The following is a 15,513-nucleotide window of genomic DNA, read 5'->3' as shown; positions in this document are numbered from 1 at the left end:
AAAACTAAACAACACAAGTTAAAAAATGAGTTTCGGTGGTAATTCAAATAGTAAAATAAAAAAAAAATAAGCTTTATTTTTCTTCTCAAACTTACCGTTCCACCTTAAAACACACAGAGATTCTGAATGTAAACAACGCAGAGGGAACTACCTTTCCCCACAACCGTAGACATCCCCTTGTTCCCGATTTCTCAGCTCCACTGACCACACAGGAGCTCTTTGTAGTTCTACAATTACACTCTTTTGTCCATCTGTTGCTCTGCATACTTTGCTACCCCCCTTTCCCCCCGTTCTTCAGCGCTCAGGACCCCCACAGAGCAGGTGTGATGTGGTGGTGGATCATTCTCAGCGCTGCAGTGACACTGGTGTGGTGGTGGTGTGTTAGTGTGTGTTGTGCTGGTGTAGAGTGGATCAGACACAGCAGTGCTGCTGGAGTTTTTAAACCCTGTGTCCACTCACTGTCCACTCTGTGAGACACTCCTCCCTCGTTGGTCCACCTTGTAGATGTAAAGTCAGAGACAGTAGCTTATCTGTCACTGCACAGTGTGTGTCGGTCGTCCTCTAGTCCTTCATCAGTGACACAGGACGCTGTCGGCGGGGTGTATTTTCAGTTTGTGGGTTTTTCTCACTCCAGCAGTGTCGCTTAGCCATATGTTGGTAGCTTTATACCTCTCCAAGCAAAGTCTATCCCCATTCACAGTGATCGTAGTCTCATGTGCAGCTGCAGTGTGGACACACAGTGCTTTTCACAGTTACTGTTCAAACTTTTTAAAAGTGGCCATGAATGTGAAGGAACTTGCTGTGTCTACAAGCAGGACCCTCCCAGGAACGTCGAAGCCCTGATCCAGGATCTTCTACATCGTCTGTAAGCAGCAGGTTCTTCAAACCAGAGCCACTACTTCATTCTGCAGTGAGCTTCAAAGACCAGGGAGCCCGGGCAATGGCTTTGAAGCCGCCTGCTCAACGCAAGGATGCTGAAGAGCTTGTACTTAAGAGTGATGAATACTGGGGGTCTTAAACCTGACCTCTCACATAACACCTTCTCTCCCCTGTCCTCTCGTTAGCACTGAATGGCTAATTCTCCTGCTCTGTAAACTGCACTTGGTTGTGCTGAAAGGGTGTGAGTGACTAGGTGAGTGTGTGAAACTGTCCACAGGTGTGAGTGTGTGAGTGACTAGGTGAGTGTGTGAAACTGTCCACAGGTGTGAGTGACTGGGTGAGTGTTTGAAACTCTCCACAGGTGTGAGTGTGTGAGTGATTGGGTGAGTGTGTGAGTGACTGGGTGAGTGTGTGAAACTGTTCACAGGTGTGAGTGTGTGAGTGACTGAGTGAGTGTGTGAAACTCTCCACAGGTGTGAGTGTGTGAGTGACTGGGTGAGTGTGTGAAACTGTTCACAGGTGTGAGTGTGTGAGTGACTGGGTGAGTGTGTGAAACTCTCCACAGGAGTGAGTGTGTGAGTGACTGGGTGAGTGTGTGAGTGACTGGGTGAGTGTTTGAAACTGTTCACAGGTGTGAGTGTGTGAGTGACTGGGTGAGTGTGTGAAACTGTCCACAGGTGTGAGTGTGTGAGTGACTGGGTGAGTGTTTGAAACTCTCCACAGGTGTGAGTGTGTGAGTGACTGGGTGAGTGTTTGAAACTCTCCACAGGTGTGAGTGTGTGAGTGACTGGGTGAGTGTTTGAAACTCTCCACAGGTGTGAGTGTGTGAGTGCCTGGGTGAGTGTGTGAGTGCCTGGGTGAGTGTGTGAGTGACTGGGTGAGTGTGTGAGTGACTTGGTGAGTGTGTGAGTGACTGGGCGAGTGTATGAAACTGTCCACAGGTAAGTGTGTGAGTGTGTGAAACTGTCCACAGGTGTGAGTGTGTGTGTGTGACAGGGTGAGTGTGTGAGTGAATGGGTGATTGTGTGAAACTGGGTGTTTTCCCAGTGAATCGGTGTCAGATCTCAACCTAATGCCAGTCTGATAATGATGAAGTGTTTACAGAAGATGAATGAATGAGTGATTAAAAGAGATAAAACATGCAGGGAATCAGGACTCTTCCATGGTGCTCCTGAAAACCTACTCCAACTGAAGCTGCCTCCTACTCTTTGATCTTTCCAAAGACCCCTGACACATGTGAGCTAAGAGAAGAAAGCGAGCCCACCCCAGTGTCCGACCTGAGCGCAGAGCTGTGTTTGTAGAATCCTGGTTCTGACAGGGCAGTGTGGGGTCCGCCAGGCTCGGTCAGAGTGGTTAAACACAGCGGTAATAGGAAGCAGCTATATGTTTTCCCTCCTTCATGATTCATTCACACCTCGTTAGCGCTTGCCGACGGCGCTGGTTCTAGCCTGGGGCAATGCGCGCTCACCCACCGGGACGAGAGATTGCAGTCTTCAAGGGTGTTCATTCTTCCAGGAAACATGTCTGAACGCTCGTGATACCCTAGTACCACCAGCCCCTTCTCTCAGCCTTCTCTCCTCTTCTGCAGGGGGCTTTACACTAGGTGCCGGGGCATAGGTGCGAGAATCTGCTTGCATTCACCCACATAAAAATTAGACCCCGTCCACATGGATCAGGATTTTTTTACGAAGGTTTTTGTTTGTGCTTTGGCCTCCCGTCCACAGGAAAATGTTTTTTTAGATCCATGAAAACTGAGTTTATTTGTGTTCTCGTGTGGACGAGGAAAACTGACCTTTTCCGAAATGCTGACATCACACAATGTGTCTGTCTCTGGCTTAAACTCCAACAGCTCCTCACTCCCTAAATAACGAAATGTTTACGTCATAAACCTACAATGTAAAACATAAATAAACATGACTGATGCTGTTCAGGGTCGCGGTGGATCCGGATCCTACCCAGAGTCAGTGGGCGCACACAGCAGGAACACACCCTGGAGGGGGCGCCAGTCCTTCACAGGGCACTTATCAAAAGAAATGTCTAAAACTTTCCAAAACTGACGCCCTACCAATGGTGGGACCACTATAGCTTTATATAATAACGTCTTTGTGTCAAGAACGTTTTAACTCCCTGGATCTCTACTGGTCTCACATTAGGACCTGCTTTTTCAACAGACAGGTGTGTCTTTGGCCCTAGGTTGTTTCTTCTTCTCCAGTGAAGGATGTGGAGAACCCTGCAGACCACAAGGACCCAGCTCATCCTACAGACAGCAGGATGCAGGAGCAACAGGAAGAGAGTGTAGTGAGCTGCTTGTGAGTTGCCTCTGGGGCTAACTGCACTCTGTGTGGTCTGTGGGGCTCTCTACGGTATGTTCCTATTGAGGAGAGATGACTAGAGACGGGGAGAGAGAGGGAGAGGAGTTCTCTTTCACGGTAATAACGGGCCTTAAAGTGTGTGTCCACAGTCGAGAAAAGAGACTGGGATAACAACGTTTATAGTTTATTTACTCTTTACGTAAAGACCCACTTTTAGAATTCATCGCACTCAAACTAAGCAAATTTAGTGTTGAAAGAAGTCATTTCAATTGAATGTTGGTGTTACCAGGGCAACAGCCAGTTTACTACTCTTCTATCTTTTACGCATGTCCTCACATCCAAAATCAAATGGCTTAGCATGTGGAATATAGGGTGGCACGGTGGTGCAGCAGGGACCTGGAGGTTGTGGGTTCTCCCTGTGTCTGCGTGGGTTTCCTCCGGGTGACTGTCTGTGAGGAGTGTGGTGTGTTCTCCCTGTGTCTACGAGGGTTTCCTCCAGGTGCTCCGGTTTCCCCCTGCACTCCAAAAACACACGTTGGTAGGTGGATTGCTGACTCAAAGTGTCTGTAGGTTTGAGTGTGTGAGTGAATGTGTGAGTGTGTGTTGTCCTGTGAAGGACTGGCGCCCCCTCCAGGGTGTGTTCCTGCCTTGCACCCATGATTCCTGGTAGGCTCCGGACCCACCGTGACCCTGAACTGGATAAGGGTTACAGACAATTAATGAACGAGTGAATGTAGAATATAATTTGTTGAGCATGCGGCCCAACTCTGCAACTGCAACCCATTTACGAATGATTCCACCACCCACTCATGTCATGAAAACCTTAAAGGATTATTACACCAGGTAAAGTCCTAAAAATGGACTTTAAAGGAACACTACACAATATTTTCACCTTAAAATTACATCTTCAATATTATTGTGATGCTCTAGTGACCTGTGATACAGAGAACAAGGCCTCTCTCATTGCAACTTCGGCCTCAGCAATGCAGAAACTGCTCAAATGTACCTTTACTCAATGCAGAAACTGCTCAAATGTACGAGGATAGTTGGAACACATTCCCTCTCTTCCCCTCTCCATTTTTTGCAGCAGAGTGATATAAAAATGAATTTCTTTTTTGAAAACCCAAATTTTAACAATGTTCTTTTACAAAATGTGAGGCATTTACTCAATCAATCACATCTGCACATTTTCACTCCCCTGTAGAAACCGCACCACAAGGGGGTGCTATCCATTGCTTTGCATTCAAGACACTTTTGACCACAGTAGGTGGTTTTTATTTGGAATGTTGTGGTGCTGTTTTTACTGAGAAATACGTTCTAAATTCTATCACACGATGGATTTAATGTGGAAAAATTATCCCTCTTCTCCACAGTGGAACACTGTTCTGGATCTTTATGGAATGTCTGTGAACTGATTTGGTCAAAACACCACAAGGATCAAACGCCACAGCAGCATTCTCTCCCTGTGTAAACAGCCCTGTTCAGAACGCCCGCTTTCAGCACCTGTTCCTTTAAATGATAATGAGCCGCTCTCTGTTCACCCCGACCCCGAGCGCACAGCAGTGAGGAGCGAGGAGCAGAAGCTCTGGTTTTTAGCTGTTTTTGCTCGGTTCTATTTTTCCTCCATTCCCGTTTTTACTCAGTGCTCTTATTTCTCCGCGCACGTTGTGTCTGTTTTGCTGAGTTTAACCTCGTCTTTGTGTTCTCACATAAATGCGGTCCTACGCTGTGATTGGACAGACTCAGACGAGGGGGCAGAGCCTTTCTAAAGTCTCTGCACTTGACATCAGAAGTGGAGCAGAATCAGAACGGCTCGTTTTATCCTGTGTTTTCTGTCTTGGGCAGAACACAGAAACTGACTGGTAGGTCTTGTTTCACCATGTGTGGGTTGGTGTGCTTGCTTTAATGAGCTCATGCACTGAACAAGTGATTTTCTTTGATAATATGCTCCCTTTAAAACGTACTGCTCACTACTTTGCAGCGCCTGCTCGCATTTAGTCTCTGCTAAAACCGAAGGGCAAAGGCGAGATAGGACTTAAAATGTGCTGCTCCTCTTAGTTCTTTCAGGGGACTCTGGGAGTGTACGGCACATGCCATTGATTTCCTCCACCTCCACGCGGTTTGCTTTGTGTTCTGCTGTGTCAAAGGGCTTGCGGCTGTCAAAGAGTTTCTCCGTGTCTCACACACACTGTGAGGCTGTGAGTTTGGGCACTGATTCCATGGAGATGCCCCTGGGAGCTCCTCTATGGAGAAAAACACAGTTTGCTTCCCCTCCTCTCGCTCACAACAAACGTCTGCAGGCCATCTCCCACCTCCCCGAGCTCCCAGGGGCCGTGGGGATGGTGCTGTGCTGAAGCAGAGGCTCCAGTTCACAGATCTGAATATGTTTACTGTCTGTATGTTGCTGTTGTCCACAGAGCTGGGGGTTTTATGATGGAGTGCATTAACACACACACACACACACATATACAAAATGGAAAAAATTAATCATTCGTTCAAAGGTTTTACAGAAAATGTAAATGTACAGAAATAAAGTAAAGAGAAGAGGTAAAAACCTCAGAGTCTACATGAGTCACTCAGTGATCAGAGTGCTGTATGAATACAGTGCTGTCACACAGCCGCAGGGTCCTCTCCTCGGGTCACAGTCTGTGAGGTGTTTGGTGTGTTCTCTTTGTGTCTGTGTGGGTTTACATATGTTGGTAGGTGCATTAGCAGTGAGTGTGTGAAAATGTCTTCAGGTGTGAGTGTGTACGTTTGACTAAGTGACTGGGTGAGCGTATGACACTGCCCCCAGGTATGTGTGTGTGTGTCTGTGTGTGTGTGTGTTAGTGAGTGACTGAGTGAGTGTATGACACTGTCCCCATGTGTTTAAGTGACTGGGTGAGTGTATGGCACTGTCCCTAGGTGTGTGTGTGTTTTAGTGAGTGACTGGGTGAGTGTATGACACTGTCCCCAGGTATGTATGTGTATGTGTGTGTGTGTGTGTGTGTGTATGTGTGTGTGTGTGTGTGTGTGTGAGTGTGTGTTTTAGTGAGTGACTGGGTGAGTGTACGACACTGCCCCCGGGTGTGTGTGTTTGTGTGTGTGTTTGTGTGTGTGTTTTACTGAGTGACTGTGTGAGTGTGTGGAGCTCTGTCCAGGGTGTGTTCCTGCCAGTGATCCTGCGTAGGATCTTGTCCCACCCCCACCCCGATCAGAATGTAATGCTTACAGACGATGAATGAATGAATGAATGAATGAATAAATGATGTAACAGCAGTCAGGAGTCCCTCTGTGTCTCTCAGAGTGTGAGGAATGTCAGTGCAGTTCTGTGGGTTGAAGGGCGGTGGACTGAGAAATGACTCTGAGATGGAGCTGAAAGTTTCCCAGGCGCCGTATCTTCAGCCACTTTCCCTTCGCCTCAAATCTCCATTTCCATCTTGTTTTGGACAGAGTGAAGCGCGGAGCCAGATCGGAGGGGATTCCTAACGTACGTGATCGGATGCGAGTCTCGAGACTTTGACCCCTTGGAAAGCAAAGATGACGTTGCTATGGAAACTGCTGCTGCTGCAGTCGTTCATGGGGAGCCTCGCAGGTAAAGTATCTTATTAAGAACTCTCTCTCTATATATATATATATATTTTGATGCATGCGCTCCAGCGACACTTTGTGAAGTCTGCCTCCTGATTCGTATGTATTTAGGGCAGGTTGCTGCGCAAGGAGCTGCGACCGAGACCAGAAGCGACCGGTGAAAAACGCAGCCATTGGCGAGCATTAATCACACATATACATATATATTTTCCATTAAGATACAAGTAATGGAGTTGAGCGAGTTGTTTAATAGGAAGGGACCTGCTAGAGTAAATAACAGGGGGCCGACGCGTAGAAAGACTGTCGTCTGCCGGCGGGAGAATTGTTTTGAATGTAAATGAGGAGATAGAGCGGAGAGATAAAGAAGTGAAAATGAAAAATATTAATTTAGAGAGTGTGAACTTTAATAACGGAAGGAAAAGAAATGCTGGGCTCATACCACACTGACGTATTATAAAACTCACTGATGAATTACAAAGAGTGTGGAGTTCAGGTTCCAAAAGACAACGCTGACTGCACCTTTAATGCTACATGAAGGGAACCTTTAATGCACCTCTCTCACTCTTTCACTCTCACTCATTGTCTCTCTCTCTCACACTCACTCTCTCTCATTCTCTCTCTCTCTCTCTCTCTCTCACACTCACTCTCTCTCATTGTCTCTCACTCTCTCTCTCACTCATTCTCTCACACTCTCTCTCTCTCACACTCATTGTCTCTCTCTCTCTCACACTCACCCTCTCACTAATTGCTTCTATCTCTCTCTCTCTCTCTCTCTCTCTCTCTCTCTCTCGCTCTCTCCCCCCTCCCCCCTGTGGTGGTCTCTCAGTGCTGTTTTGCTGACTGATGTCTTCATTAATAAGAGGGGGGTTGTATGATTTTTACCTGGAGGCTGCTTTGCTGAGAGCTATCTCCCTCCAGGCTCCTTCTGATGGAGTGTGGTGTGATTTGAAGGAGACTGTGGAGGATGCAGCAGTGGACAGTGGTGAGGTCAGAGCCATGTGGTTACAGATGTGTAATCAGTGCTGATCCACTTTTCTCCTGTCTCTCTTCACTCACTGTGAACAGAGTCCTGCTGCTGTAAACACACAGTGACACTGGTTTGATCTGTGTGTGTGTGTGTGTCTGTGTGTGTGTGTGTGTGTCACATTAGAGCTGACACCTGAGGCGTACACACTCCACACCTGTCATGTTTATCATAGTGGGTGATGGAGACCAGGTGAACATCCCAGGACTGAGACAACCACCCAAATGCCTGGGGGCTCCTGAGTGGTCTGAGCATTCGTTTTAAAATCAGGGGCTCACCGGGTCAATCCTCGACCGTCCAAGGCCAGGAGTCCGAGACACTGACTGTGCTCTCTGGGTGCGTAGGTCAGCCACAATCTCTCCACCATCACACAAGCCCATATGTCCCTGAGATATTAAAGTAACACTAGGTAAGTTCTGGTAATTTTGCTCCTGGGCTCCCCCTACAACTGCAGAGTGTAATTCACTATTAAAGCATGATCCCGGAATGTAGGGGTGTTTCCTACCCTCTTCCCAGAGTTACATAGTGAAGTTTCTGCAGTGCTGAGCCTGGAGTAGCAATGACAGAGGTTCTGTTCTTACTATTAAAGGTCAGTTGAGAATCACAGCGACTTTGAAGCTGTAATTTTAAGGTTAAAAACATTGCCTACTATTGCTGTAAAGACCTCCTGAGTCCAGTCAGTCAGTGTGATGACGTTGTGCCTGTGCATTAAACACACACACATATGCACCGACTCTGGAGCCTGGGAGCAGTTGGGGTTGCTCAAAGGCACTTCAGCTGTGGATGTTGAGGGACGAGACAGAGCTGTTTCTTCCTTGCCTCCATGTGAAGTCCACTTCTCTAACATTTAGACCAAGGCTGTCCCCGGGAGACTGAGGAGTATTAGCAATATTAACTTAACTTAAGGTGATTTTACTTCCAGGGATAGCATTTGTGGCTGTGTACAGACTTTGGCTGAGTGTTGGGGGTGGGGGGGGGGGGGTGGGGTCTGAGGTTTCACAGACATCCCTCAGATAAACAAATCTAGTCGGAACAAGGCCCACTGCCTAGGTTCAGAAACCGGTGCTGGAGACACAGGCTGTGCATGGTGCTCAGGAACAGAGCTGCACTGCCTCCGTCTCTGTTTACTTCAGTTAGCGGTGGGCGGCACCAGTCACTTCGGTCTCGTTCCTCCTCTAAACACGGACTGTGGGACTGACAGGAAAGGTTGAGCTACCTGAAGAAAGAGAGAGGGAGAGAGGGAGAGGGGGTGGGGACGGAGAGGTAGAGAGGCTGCTCTGAATGCCAAAAGGTGGCTGCAGTGATCTCCGTCCTCTGCAAGATGTCTTTCTTTGTTCCTGGGAACACACACAGTGACAGCACTCACTGTCTACTCCACACACACTCACCAAAACACACACGCACACACACACGGTTGCCCTTTTAGCATACCATTACCACACACACAGACACACTCACTTTCCCTGAGACCCATTCTGCATCCTAATTCCTCACTTGCCTCTTATTTTCCTCTGAGTTTGGCCCTGCCCACCAACTAGCCGGGTCATTCTCGCACAGCGTAACCATGTCCGTAAATATTTCACAGACACAATCACATATCGCTGTAAAAGAAAGTGCCAGAGAAACACAAAATTTCAATATGATACATTAAAATAGACATATACTCTCTTTTTAAAAATATATTTCATTTAACCAAGAACAAATTTTTATTCACAATAGTGGCCTGAAGGGCATTTAAAAAATAAAAAGTGTGTGTGTGTGTGTGGGTGGGGGGGGGGGGGCAGTTCTGGGTCTTAATGAAATGCCTGTGACCTGCTTTGGTCAAAACACCACAAGGATCAAACCCCACAGCAGTGTTCTCCCCCTGTGTAAACAGCCCTGTTCAGAACCCCCGCTTTCAGCGCCTGTTCCTTTAAATGATAATGAGCCGCTCTCTGTTCACCCCGACCCCGAGCGCACAGCAGTGAGGAGCGAGGAGCAGAAGCTCTGGTTTTTAGCCGTTTTCTCTCGGTTCTCTTTCTTCTCCGTTCTCGTTTTCACCATTTTTACTCAGTGCTCTTATTTCTCCGTGCTTGTTGTGTCTGTTTTGCTGCGTTTAACCTTGTCTTTGTGTTCTCACATAAATGCGGGTCCTGCGCTGTGATTGGACAGACTCAGACGAGGGGGCGGGACCTTTCTAATGTCTCTGCATTTGATGTCAGAAGCGGAGAAGAATCAGAACGACTCGTTTTATCCTGTGTTTTCTGATTTGGGCAGCACACAGAAAACTGACTGGGTGGGTCTTGTTTCACAGTGTGTGGGTTGGTGGACTCCAGATTCTCACACTGTTGGAGACATTCACAGAGTAAGAGACTTATTGTTTTTATAATATGTCCCCTTTAATATTTTATTATTAGAACCGACTGTGATGTTTGTTTAATCCAAGGTTAGTTTTGAATTTGCTCCTGGGACAGCATTTCACCAGGAGAAGAAACTCGCTCCCAAACTCCTTCAGGGAGAAGACGAAGCCTCCACTGAGACATCCAGCTGAAACTCTGTGATTTCTGGACAGGTTCGGCAGGGTGAGAGGACCTTGGCAGCTTAAATAAGAGTCCAGACCTGTCAAATCATTTACCCACTGTAAATGTGAAAGATCTCAGACTTTCCCCTCACCACAGACCACTGTAGATGCAGACCACTATATGTTTGAAGCCATGTCGCAGACGCAGGTGTTTAATGAACACATTTGTTATCGTTGATTTTAATTTTGAGAGTTTCCGAACACATCTTCTTCCGAGGCTGCTTTCCCCAAAGCTGTGAAAACCCAGTGTAGTCCCTGGGCTTCAAATTTGTAAACATCAAATCTCCAACTTGTTCAGCCTCAGCAGGAGACTCAGCGGTAGTTAGTGGGAAGCATTGTATACTATATATTATATCTTACATCGTCCCTCGGTTACACATTTGTAGAAAATCACATGATGCAAATTCACCAGACAGGTTTGAGCTTGTGGAATGCAGATTTTCTTTCAGCTCATTCCACTGAATCCCAACAAAATACTCTCTCCCTGATTGCATTTCTGTCACGGCTGCCCTACTCCTCAGACAGTCTGGCGCATTTCAAAGCTCGCCGTAGCCGGGAACTGAAAGAACCATTTGACTGACATGCAAAATAACCAACCACAGACTGTTGTTTTTGTGTGGCGTGTCAGAGCAGGTGCTTTTCCGAATGGCGCAGCAACAAAAACACACCCCCGGGAAACAAAACTGTGGACTTTTTGAACTTGATTTCCATCAAATACACAAGCTTTCCAGAGTGTCCTTGGACTGGTGGAACCCACCGTACAGAAGTGAGTGTACACCCTACAAACAGCCAATCAGACAATTTCCCAGTGGTCAGCTGGGAACATCATAGATATCAGAGCCTCTGTGTTTGTGTGTGGAGCATCTATTGTCTTAAGTCCCATTATCTGAACTCATTCCAGTTACCTGGGCAACCCAGTCTGACTTGCTCATCTACTGATTGCTCACGTCTGACTCTGATTTGCCTGCTTTCCTCTCGGAGCAAACACAGACCCCTCCTTTCTGTTGAATTACTGCTGAATTCTGAGTTTTTTGGGGTTTTTTTGGCCTGAATCTGAATTCTCCAGCTTGATGGTTCCACTAGGGTTAGGGTTAGTTAGGTTTATGGTTACTGAAGGGATAAGTGAGTCATATTTATTTTAACAAATATGCGCTCTAAATAAGAAGAGCTGTGAAGAGCTGGTGAAAAGTAACCAAACAAGAAGAGCTGCTAGAGCTGGCTGTCCCCTGGGCAGACCCCAAACACCTGATGATCCCAGGTTCATCACTGACTGTGTGTCCAGGTGGCATCAAACAGTGTATTTTAAATATCTATATATGATAGAATGCCTTGCTTTTGAGATTTTTTTTTTTTTAGCAGTGGTGACTGACCCTGACTCTTTAAAGTTGCTTGGCCACAAATCAGATCCATGTCCACTCTAGGACCACATCAAAAATGGACCCAAATCCGATTTGCGGGATTGGACACTTATGTAAATGTAAACACAGGCTGTGATGACCGGACTGGTGAATGTGGGGTCGGTGTGAAGCTCTGTGTGGTTGCACCTCTTTCTGGTGTGAAGTTTTGTTGAGTTGCTGGGGGGTTGGTGTTTGGTTTTGCACAGACCAGGACCACTCGGTTTAACCTGATAACTTAAGCTTCAAGTCAAATGTGTCCAACAGGAAAAGACCAGAGGGGCATTTCTGTTAGACTGCCCTCAATGCTTGGCTTAAGTAATCTAGCTAGCTCATCAACCCTGCTTTGGGAAACAGCCCCCAGCTCCATGTTATACAATGGTGTACGTGTCTCATTTCTTGGATTGTAGACCTGAGGGGTATTTTACAAAGTAGGATATCTTACTTTAACCAGATAACTGAAGCCTTGATTCAAGTCTGTCCAACAGGAGAAGAACTGGGGGTGGGCAAACGTGAACTAAGCCATTGTCCATTAGGAGAAGACTGCTCATGAAGAGTCCTGAAATTTGAAAAGCAGAGGGATGTTGTTTATGGAGCATTGTGAACTTGTTTAATGTCCAGTGGGAGGAAGAGCTGAGGGACATTTTTATAGGACAACTCTGATGTTTCACACTGTCCAATAGGGGTAGAGCAGTGGTATTAGACAGTCATCAACGTAGACATTGTCCAGTATGAAAGAGTTGTGCCATGTTGTTTATGGAGAGTCTTCAACTTTGTCCCTCAGCTCTTCTCCTATTGGACAATGTCAATTATACTGGCCACTTCTAAAATCTGAGGTTTCCCAATAAAGTAGGAGGTCTGGGACATTCCTATTGGAAAATCCCCAATTAGAAAGTTTTATAAAAGGTAAAGAAATGGGGGACATTCTAGTTGAACAATCCTGAATCGTGAGCTCAGTTTATGGGGCTAACTGAGAAAGCCTTGATCCATTTGGCTTTCTGTAGCACCCTGGTTGTTTGGATTATCCTTTATCCTGCGTTTATTCCAGTGTTGGATGATCCCACAGTTTAGGAAGTTGCCGGAACTCTTTTAGACACTTCATTACACAATGCTACTGGCGACGTCTGCATATAATACCTATAATTAATCACACGTTTGAGCCAAATCTGTTTCCCGCTCAGGGCTGTGTTCTCCTCAAGCTTCCAGATGCGTCTGATTGGACGTTGATGGGCTTGTCCATTTGCCGGAGTCCAGAACACCAAATGGAAAAGGCCATCAGCGGATTAATCTGCTGATGTGCCACTCGGACGCCACAAATATTTGGATGCAGGGCTCTCCCAAATGCCTTTCTCCTTTCCGTCCCTTCCTGTGGTCTTTATTCAACAGCGGCAGGTGAAAAGACAAACAGTGGGGCATCGGAAACCAGTCGTTTGGCGACCAAGTTATTCATGGTTTGTAAAGGCGAGGCCCAGTGGGGATCCTGTAAACAGCACTTTTCGCAAAACAATTTTGCCTTGTGCACTGCGTTATTTTCTGAGGAGGGGTTCGCTTTCAGACCCACAGTCGGCATCTCAGTACAAATGCTAATAGCACGGTAAATTACTTGCCTTCGCTGTCCACGCCGAGACACAATACAATCATGAGCTTTTGATTTTGTTTTTCATCATATTTATCAAGAAATGTTCTGGGGATTGCATATTTCTAGCGTGGCTCTCTGTTCAGCTGTCACTGCTGACCAAAATACATTCTGTCTGAGTTTTGTTTTTTTACATCTTCATTTTTCTCATCATTTAAACACATCTGCTGCAGCTGCTTTACACTGTGTGAAATTTCACGATAGACAGACCAATAAACATGTTCCAGAATGACTTGGAATAATAAGTCATGTACATAAACATGCATTAAATCTGCAGTAGAATGAATGTTGTCAGTGTTTTACATCACTGTAGAAATGTGACTTTGTTTAAAGCAGAAAATGCGCAGATACAGATTTACACACTCATTTACAAATATATGCTTTGGCCTTACAATAAATCAAGCTGTTTTCCCCTGTATGGAGGACTCCTGAGTAATTTGATAAGCTCCGCTCTGATTGGCTGGTTACAGAGAGGCACTGCAATGGCTGAGTGTATAAAGAATGTGCTACTTTCCACCAACAACACATTCTGTCAAGATATAAACACAATGTCCCGCTCTATGCCACATTAAAGCCTTTAATTCCCTCCAAATACCACCTTCTGAAGATCAGATCCCACCAATACCATCTTAAAAACACCACACCCCACTCAATACTACCTTAAATACAACACATCCCACTCAGTACTACATTAAATACAACACATCCCACTCAATACTACCTTAAAAACACCACATCCCACTCAGTATTACCTTAAATACACCACATCCCACCCAGTACTACCTTAAATACAACATATCTCACTCAGTACTACCTTAAATACAACATATCTCATTCAGTTCTACCTTAAATACAACACATCCCACCCAGTACTACCTTAAATACAACACATCCCACCCAGTACTACCTTAAATACAACACATCTCACGCAGTTCTACCTTAAAAACACCACATCCCACTAAGTACTACTTTAATACACCACATCCCACCCAGTTCTACCTTAGATACAACACATCTCACTCAGTTCTACCTTAAATACAACACATCCCACCCAGTACTACCTTAAATACAACACATCTCACTCAGTACTACCTTAAATACATCACATTCTTTTCTTTACCTCATTATAAACATCATACCCTGCTCGATACCACCTTAAGAGCACCACAGGGGAACCCCAGTCAAGCTGATTGTCATATGAGAACATTTCTGAAGTGAGTTGATTTGTCTGTTTTTTTTTTTTTTGTTTTTGTTTTTTTTTTTTTTTTTTTTTTTTTTTTTGCAACCATCTGTGGTTTTAACAAATCGTGTCGTCCTTATCATGGAATTACTGCGAAGTCCATATGGACTGAGCTCCATTGATCCGAGGGGGATTGTGGGGGGGTGGGGTGTGGACGGTGGTGATGGGGGGAAAATAAATCTTGTGTCTATTAGGTCTGAAAGTAATTTGAGGTGCTGTGCCTTTGTCAGGGGCCTGAAATAGGCTCAGAGTGCGGCGAGAGGCCAGGCTCCTCACGCGCAGGTGATTGATTTAGTTATTAAAGGGACAAAGCAACAGGGGCGGGGCTGGTGGCTGGACCAGAGAGAGAGAGAGAGAGAGAGAGAGGAGGGAACAGAAAGAAGGGGCAGAATCTAAAGGTATCACTGTGGCATGACAGTCATATGCAAATAAATTCCCACATTTGGTCCCATGCAAATCTCGGTCACCCCTGAAACAAATGGAGCTCCTCCAACCGAAGCTAGAGCCGACTTCAGTGAATCTAGGTTTGTCACCTTTCCAGAATCCCACAATCCCCTGAATCCAGCCTTTCCCATTTGTTTTTGCTCCTTTCCCTTTGTCCTGAGCCATCTCTCTCTCTCTCTCTCTCTCTCTCTCTCTCTCTCTCTCTCTCTCTCTCTCTCTCTCTCTCTCTGTCAGTTGTTGGTGTCCCATCAAGCCGTTTTTGCTCACTGATTTATTTAAAGGCTGTGTTGGTGTTTGTTTGAGCCCGTGGCTGTGAGGCAGGGTTTAATGCCGATCAAGGGGCTGGCGTCTCTCTCTCGAGGGAGGGGTCTGCCTCTGGCACTTACTGCTCCACAACGACGCGAGCCAAGTTTTAAAATCCCCACAGTGGAGTTTATTTCATCTTCTTCACTTC

General features: G+C 46.1%; 1 protein-coding gene across 1 annotated transcript in view; it reads left to right on the top strand.

Annotated features, from left to right (window-relative positions):
• Positions 1-15,513, top strand: part of cntn4 (contactin 4) — a 239,177-nt gene that overhangs the window by 36,650 nt on the left and 187,014 nt on the right. Inside the window, exon 2 of the mRNA XM_066663326.1 lies at positions 6,624-6,765. Coding sequence (XP_066519423.1) covers positions 6,711-6,765 — 55 coding nt within the window. The 5' untranslated portion in view covers positions 6,624-6,710. The remainder of the gene's footprint in view (positions 1-6,623; positions 6,766-15,513) is intronic.

The sequence above is a fragment of the Hoplias malabaricus genome, chromosome 3 (assembly GCF_029633855.1).
Source record: "Hoplias malabaricus isolate fHopMal1 chromosome 3, fHopMal1.hap1, whole genome shotgun sequence".
Classification (NCBI taxonomy): Eukaryota; Metazoa; Chordata; class Actinopteri; order Characiformes; family Erythrinidae; genus Hoplias; species Hoplias malabaricus.
This window is presented reverse-complemented; position numbering and strand designations above follow the sequence as displayed.